The sequence below is a fragment of the Nilaparvata lugens genome, chromosome 4 (assembly GCF_014356525.2).
Source record: "Nilaparvata lugens isolate BPH chromosome 4, ASM1435652v1, whole genome shotgun sequence".
Taxonomy (NCBI): Eukaryota; Metazoa; Arthropoda; class Insecta; order Hemiptera; family Delphacidae; genus Nilaparvata; species Nilaparvata lugens.
This window is the reverse complement of record NC_052507.1, coordinates 29,415,000-29,423,639: the sequence shown is the minus strand read 5'-3', so window position 1 is coordinate 29,423,639 and position 8,640 is coordinate 29,415,000. Positions and strand designations below refer to the sequence as shown.

At 36.8% G+C, this 8,640-nt stretch overlaps 1 protein-coding gene across 1 annotated transcript; it reads right to left on the bottom strand.

The window, feature by feature from the left end:
* Positions 1 to 3,609: 3,609 nt before the first annotated feature.
* LOC120350833 (lysine-rich arabinogalactan protein 19-like) lies at positions 3,610 to 6,263 on the bottom strand. Its single transcript, XM_039425730.1, has 2 exons — positions 5,329 to 6,263; positions 3,610 to 3,724 (listed from the first exon to the last, which is right to left on the bottom strand). The coding sequence occupies exons 1-2, from the start codon at positions 6,261 to 6,263 to the stop codon at positions 3,610 to 3,612; spliced, it is 1,050 nt and encodes a 349-aa protein (XP_039281664.1).
* Positions 6,264 to 8,640: the final 2,377 nt, after the last annotated feature.

Here is an 8,640-nt window from a genome sequence, read left to right as displayed (position 1 = left end):
AATTCCCTTAGATACTTTTCCATGTTCTGATTATTAGGTACGACACATAAAAATGTGATTTTCCATCACACTTCAATAGACTTCGTTTAATTTCTTAACAACTTATATATTTTCAAAACAACTCATTCATTTGAGTTCATTCCAGAAACTAACTGTTTATTCCAGTCAAATTTGTTATTTCAATGAATACTAGTAGTTCTGAACAGTAGACCTCACGCAGTATTCTCATCCACAAGTAACTGATTGAAACTATAGACCTTATGGAAATACAGCAATAGACTGGCTTCTCCACACATCTGTGTAATCACTTGTCAGCTGATTTATGATGAATAAATTATTAATAATTAATTATTCTAGTCTGATTAATTTTACTCTAATATTGGCGTATGAAGGAGGCTCCTTTTTTCCTTTCATATTATCCTTGAAATGCAAAATTTCCAAAAATCTTGTATATACGTCGACGCGCAATTAAAAAAGGAACATACCTGTCAAATTTCATGAAAATCTATTACCACGTTTCGCCGTAAATGCGCAACATATAAACATTAAGAGAAATGCCAAACCGTCGACTTGAATCTTAGACCTCACTTCGCTCGGTCAAATATTTCAAACACATGATAATCAAATCATTTGAGTTACGGTATTTAACATAATAGAAGTTTGAGGTTTGAAGTTTGAAGTTTAACTGGCAAAGTGAAGTATTCCCTACATAAATAATGAATGGCCTAACAAAATAATGGTTCCAAGTGTCGGCTGATGAATAATGTCCAACTCTTGTTGACCAACCTTTTTATACTGGAAGTGAATTATTGTCATTGAGCCTTGTAGAGATATGCAGCCGGGAAGTTAATGTCCGCAAGATCAGCAGTCATCTTCTGAGAAAAAACAGTTGGAACTCACAGATAGCCTTTAGTGGAAATAATTGTAGATGGAGATTTGAGTATAGTGGTGGTGTCAGTATTTGGAAGGGATGACAGAATTGAGTTTGAGGCTGTATAGGGCTGTTGTGTTGCATGACAATTACAATAAGCCGTGTGTCAGGATAAACTGTGGACTAGTTTAAACACCTAGAGGGTAGGATATGTGTGTATCAATGCTAGTAACCGTTTGTAACACGGCGTGGGAAATGCACATCGTAGTTAGTAGGCCCCGTGTTTTAAGTATGTGGGTGTGTTGGTACTTATGTGTGAAATTTATTCAGCGTTTATTGTTGCCCAAGTGCTCCTGCCACGAAAGTGTGGCGTTTCGATGCTAACGAGAAATAAAGGATCAATAACGTAGTTGGAACAACGAATACGGTCACAACCAATACCAAAACGGAAGTGAAGGATAGGAGTGATAAAAAAGGAAAAGGAGTGAAATTGAATAATAATTGTGAACGTAATAATTATTGGATGAGAGAAAGGAACTACGTATATGAGAAAATTGTTATGACCTATGAGGGAAGAAAATTGGACAATCACTTAAAGATGATTGAGTTCGGATATATTTGGATCTATGAATAAGGAGAATAATCACTGACTTAGCTTGTTACTTATGGCCGCTGGACCAGTAGCGGCTCGTGATCTTCTAGCTTGGGGGTTCAACCTCATGATCTATTGGAGAGAAAGGTCAAGAGGATATAGAGTATTGAGCATAATCAAGTGTAAAGGTGATCAATAATAATTTTAAGGAATTACACCCCAAAGATTGAGCATATTTTCTACAAATATAAATTTTTTGTCCTGTTCATATTCTTCTTGTTTGATTTTTACTTCGGGAGTTGGTCACCATTATGTTTTATTTTACACCTACCCTCAATATCAATATTGTTTGTATTTAACAAATACTGAACCTTATTCATATTTCTTCATCAAAATGCTGTTACGGTAACACAATAAATTATATTCACACTCTCACTAAAAGAAAATGGACACACTAGAAATACTCAGGAATACACGAAACACACTAGAAATTACTATATTCTTCTACACGCAAAACAATTTATACAACGAAAAATGCAGTGAAATCTATCACAACTGTATACAGTATAATATATATACCCGAAATCATATCGTATAACCTCAAAACTCTCACGCTTTCTACTTCTTGTTTACCGTTTTTTTACTGTTTACTGCCACCAAATTTGAATTTATTGGTTATGTTCAAGATGGCACTGCTACTGAATCCGTATCAGGAATATTCACGATTCATTCCGAGGTTTACCGAATGCTTCACTTGCCTCGGCTAGGTTCGGCTACTCTCGGATGAACTCGTGCAAAATTGGTTCAGACAGGATTGTGAACCAAATCCGTGCTAGCAAACCGATTCCCCTCCTTCGTTCCACTACCTCACCCAGCCCTGTTTTTGGGTTCACATCGTGGAATGAACACTGCTTTCCACCTCCACGCGTCTCGTCATCCCATTCGGTGCTGTATCAAGCAAGCCACTCCGGGATCTCAGGCACCGGCAGCAAAACATCAACGTTAAGTTTACGTAGATGAAAAATGTTGTGATGTAATTTAATGAGAATAAAATAAAAATATAATTATATGAGTTGCAAATTCATCATTGTATAGGAAGTTGATTCAATTTTGGGGGTTCAATGAACCATTGAGCCGCCACTGCGCTGGACGCTCACATTTTATACTTCTTCCAATAACTTTAAACCAAGACTTGGTCTGTGATTATAAAACAATTTCTCAATTAAATTGTAAGCAGGACCCTCAACCATTAATTTCAGTTATTTCCTTTCTTAAATATAAATTTTCCAAAAACAAAGTCTCATCAGCTCGGTTCTCCTAAATTAAGATAGAATTAGAATAGAATAGAATGACTGCCTTTATTTTATACCTGGAAGGGCGGAATTAGGTAGGAATAAAAAAACAACAAAAATTTTACATGCAATAGATAAATTTGAAATTCTAGTCAAAATCTGACCCTTACAAATCTCACTTGGTTTGGAGCGTAAGGAAGGAAATTAAAGAATATAAATGTAAATACTATCAAGGAATAAAAATACAAGTACAATTTTTTGCAATTTCTTACAACATGTTTCAACAGTACCACTTAATGTCGTCATCAAGTGAGTGAAAAAAATAAATAACATTCGATAAAAACTATTACTTCTTGTTCTGATAATATGCTTGTATATTCTTCAAATGTTTGTATTCAGGGCTATATTTCTATATATAAAATAACATCATAGTACCCTTTTTTGAAAATGTTTAAATATAAAATAACAGATTAAAACACAAATTAAAACAACTATGTTTAATGTATATTAAAACATACTTGTATATTCATATGATTTTTAACTAGAAATACATAATAATTGGTAGATAGCTGTGGGTTTAATCAATAAAAACAATATAAAAATCTGTAGTACCCTTTTTATTCAAAAATTTAAAAACTTTAAAACATTTCAACAAATAGTTCCGGCCCACTTTGGCCATTTTCAAGTTTTCTTTGGGGTTTAGTATTTCATCATCGTACCCATATCCTCCTTGGTCGTACCTTACCCTTGTGTATCATCTCTTCTCTTCTTTGCATTTATCCAATTTGATGTTTGTGGGCAATAGGCTGTGTGCTGTGAGAAGCTTCCTTGGTCTCCGTCCATGTAATCAATAGCTAGGTCATGGAATTCCCTGCTGTTGTTCCCAGTCCTCTCCAATCCCCCTGTTCTAATGCAATTGCTAACCTCTGGTGGGAAGCATCGACATTTATGGCAAAATTCAAGTCATATCTGGAAAATATTCCCTAGATTTTACTCAGATAGGACAGATTTTACTCAGTTTGAGCAATAATCAAACAACAATCTGCACAAACACTAGTTGGCGCAAACTTGTTGACCGTGGATTGGATTAGATTATTAATTCTTGGTTGAGAAACCTGAGGGAAGCGTTTAATTGCACAACAAATGACTTATTTAGAGCGGCGGTGAATTGCCATGATGATTGCCAACCTCCGCAATGGAGGCTGAAGAAAAAGATTCATGTATGTCACAATATATACTGGATTATACAGAAATTCACATTGAATGACAGTATAGCTAATTATTCAACAAATTTTCAAAGTATAAAAAATTAATTAATCAAAATAAAGATTAAATGCAATTTGAATAACAATAACATGATATTGTGATGTAACATGAATCGGCGGTGTTTCACAAATAATTGTCGACTCTCTGAAAAGGATATGAAATAATATCCTTTCTACTAACACACGACCGGGATGTGGTGAAAATTATTACAAAAGTAATGTTTAAATGAGAACTCGACTCAATAAGTTGAGAACTAGATGATTCGAATCTCAGAATAATGAGTTGAATGATATTATGATGAGTAAATGTATTATCGCATTTATGATTAAAAATAGAAAAGTGGAAAACAAATGTTATAAGGTAGATTTTATTAAGATTGAGATGAAATATAAAAATGTATGGATGAATTAAATGAATGAAAGGGAGTTTAGTTATTTGTCATGCAGTGCTCTAGGGTTGACTCCAGTCATTTTCACTATGAACGTTTTTCTCAAGATATATTAAGATACGGTATTTTATCAGTGAATGAAGGTGTTTAGACAAACTCACTTTACATATAGTACTTTATTATTGTGGAAAATTTGGATATTTCATGTATTTAGTTTATGTAACAAACAACACTGATGTCAAAACATTGGTAGGTAAAATACTAAGGCAATCCTTATTTTATTTTTCTTCCAAATTTAGTTAATGACACAGTTCAAAAAGTAGATAAGGCTTTCTTTACATATCCATTTTTCGATGTTAACACATAATAACATGAAATACTTGTGTAGGAGTATTAAAAGTTAAATCCCGAAAGTAAGTTTAATCAGTTATATAATTTGATGGAAAAATCGTACGTATCATTTAGGGTCCAGCCACACAGAGAGCGATTTGTAATCGTAGTAATATATAATAAATTTAACATATTTATGTATTTCCTAGATATTACGCCCTCCCAATTTTTATAATATATCAGGAACATTTATAAACTCCTAATAAATTTTCAGACTTTTCTCTTGTGTGTTTGTGCGCATGTGTGAATGTGTGTGCGTATGAATGTGTGCGCATATGTGAATGTGTGTGCGTATGAATGTGTGCAAGAATGATTATAAATATTGACATATTGATTTATTTCGATATAATACCATATTCAATTATTATATTCTTCATGATATAATATTTAAATTTGTATATAAATATTTTATTATTATATTCAAGTGTACCCACACAGGGTAGCCTATAGGGAACACATATTAGAAATTAGGAAACAATATTGTATTTGATTTTTTTGGTATAAGAGCAAAAAAAAAAAAATAGGTTGCGGAGGCGGTGGTGGAGGTGGCTGCGGCTGGGGTTGTGGGGGCGGTGTTGGAGGTGGCTGCGGCTGAGGATGTGGGGGCGGTGGTGGAGGTGGCTGCTGCTGAGGTTGTGGGGGCGGTGGTGGAGGTGGCTGTGGCTGAGGTTGTTGGGGAGGTGGTGAAGGCGGCTGCAGCTGAGGTTGTTGGGGAGGTGGTGAAGGCGACTGCAGCTGAGGTTGCGGAGGCGGTGGTGGAGGTGGCTGTGCCTGGGGTTGTGGGGGCGGTGTGGAGGTGGCTGCGGCTGAGGTTGTGGGGGCGGTGGTGGAGGTGGCTGCGGCTGAGGTTGTGGGGGCGGTGGTGGAGGTGGCTGCTGCTGAGGTTGTGGGGGCGGTGGTGGAGGTGGCTGTGGCTGAGGTTGTTGGGGAGGTGGTGAAGGCGGCTGCAGCTGAGGTTGTGGAGGTGGTGGTGGAGGTGGCTGCGGCTGAGGTTGTGTGGGCGGTAGTGGAAGTGGCTGCGGCTAAGGTTGTGGTGGCGGTGATGAAGGTGGCTGTGGCTGAGGTTGTTGGGGAGGTGGTGAAGGCGGCTGCAGCTGAGGTTGCGGAGGCGGTGGTGGAGGTGGCTGCGGCTGAGGTTGTGGGGGCGGTGGTGAAGGCGACTGCAGCTGAGGTTGCGGAGGCGGTGGTGGAGGTGGCTGCGGCTGGGGTTGTGGGGGCGGTGGTGGAGGTGGCTGCGGCTGAGGTTGTGGGGGCGGTGGTGGAGGTGGCTGCTGCTGAGGTTGTGGGGGCGGTGGTGGAGGTGGCTGTGGCTGAGGTTGTTGGGGAGGTGGTGAAGGCGGCTGCAGCTGAGGTTGCGGGAGCGGTTGTGAAGGCGGCTGCAGCTGAGGTTGCGGGGGCGGTGTTGGAGGTGGCTGCGGCTGGGGTTGTGAGGGCGGTGGTCTGGAAGGTCTGCAACAACATCATGTTTTTATTTGTACAGTATTGCCATTTCTCGTACAGAAACTTAATCTAGTCATCATACATTATACAATCACATGTAGACCAGTCAATGAAGACATTGATGCGCAACAAATTAGGGGAAAGCTGAATTTTTGCAGGGCGTTAGTATACATATTACCTACATAGTCTGGAGCTGAAGAGTATCCAACCCAACGTTACACTGCTTGCTTAAGAATGGCTTTGCGGCTTTATATGGGAATAACTTCCTGAACAATAGATATACGATGAAATGTTATATGACATTTTGAGATCTATATTGTTTCCTTCCTCTCTATAAGAATCTGAGTATCCGGTTTCCACACCGGCATTTGCCCATGCAGAACATTTTCTTAAAAGTTATTTAGCTCAGTGTACTCATAATATTGTTTCTTGTTGTTGTTCGTATTGAAACTGTGTTTGAGTACATAAGATCTTTATTTTGTAATTTGCATTCTTTCAAGAAATAAATATCTCTGTCAGAAAGGATTTCATTGTGGTCCAATTTCCAATTTAACCACAGATTTGTATGTGAAATATCATCCCCGATATTCCAAAACTGTTAAAAATGTTTCAGTGTTGGAAGATAGTGAAGAAATTGTTTTTCTATGGGATTGAAGCATCGCAAAATATGTTTTTCTTTTGAATATAATTTCTCTCAGAAAATTATAGGATGTCTATAAGAATTTTATATCAAAATTACGTGGGGAATGTCTCCTTTCAATTGATGTCTGGATCATTTTTATCTGACCTATAGTTATAAGGAGACATTCTCCCCGTTATTTTGATATAACATTTTCATTTATCGCACAACATCCCATGTTTCTGATAGAAGTTATATTTAAAAGAAAAACATATTTCCGCAATGCTTTCAATTTCATCAATTTTTCTTTGTGTTTCATCCTTACATTTAAATTTTCTTCCTTAAGCATCTTTTCTTTATAATTTCTTTCAATATCATCCTGTCCTCAAAAAAGACGAAGTGAGTCAATCTTGTTGGTCAATAACGAACTCTATCTATATAGTTTCAAAGAATATGACGATATGTATTGAGAATTTGAAGTTGATTGATGAACTTGAGCAATCAAAAGTATAATAGTCGAACAAACAAACCCACTAACGAACGACTCGACACTCAAGTCATCAGCAATAGGAAAAACTTCAATTGATTTATTTAGTCAAATTTGAAAGTGGGATTTTCCTCACATGTTTTTTGCTTCAAGATGTATTGTATTTCCAAAGAAATCTGCCAAAGACATCTTATTAAGGAAGATATAGTAGAGGAGAAGTATACGGTCCCGTATACCTTGTTTCACATATTCAATAAAGACATATATTATGCAGACTGATATGAAGATTTCGAGTATGGTGGATTCCAACGTACACGATCAAACAGATCGTCATGCATGTTCAGTTTGTCTGAAAAATGTCGATCCTGACCGAGAGTGTCATCGAGGCTAAAACAATCTGCGCAAACACCAAGTTTGTGCAAACATATTTGCCATGGATGGGGTCTTTAGGGAAGAGATATACTCACTTTTGAGATAGTAGGCTACTTTATTATTATTGAGAACGTGAATATTATTCAATAGTACTTACCCACCCCGCATCCTCCTGCGCGGCACAACCTCCTCGAAAAATATTTTTCTTTTCCTTAAATTAATATCTGTAAAATAAAAAGAAATCTTTATCTGTATTCTAAGAGCTGTTTGACAGATATTCAAATGGATGAATGAGGAGAAAAACTAATTTGATCACATTATACGGTGTAGCAGCCTTATCAGCCATTAGCCTATCACATGGATTTCAAACTTGTAGCTGAGGACTGAGATTGGTCAATTAGGTAAGGTAGTACCTGACGTATAAACCATGTTTGTAAGGTAACATAATGTATTAACACTGATGTTAATAGATCTTTGACTGTAATATATCTTTTTATCATCCGCTTACTCTCAAGCACAATAATTATAATACTTCACCTCAGCATCATTCAACAAAATTCAACACTTGAGTGCAGAAAATTAGATCAATTTGCAATAATAATCTATTCTATTATTAGCTCTATAAATAAATAGCCTACATATTTAGAGGTATCAATAAATAAAATAAAAATATGTTATAAGTACTAATCAATTGTGAAAAGTTTGAGAGTTAAATCCGAATTGAAATTCCGCATCCTCCTGCGCGGCACAACTTCTTCAAAAAATATTTTGCGTTTTCTCAAAGTAATATCTGTAAAATAGAAATAAATCTTTATCTGTATTCTAAGAGCTGTTTGACAGATATTCAAATGTATGAATGAAAAGAAAAACTAATTTGATCACATTATACGGTGTAGCAGCCTTATCAGCTCTATTGGCCTAAC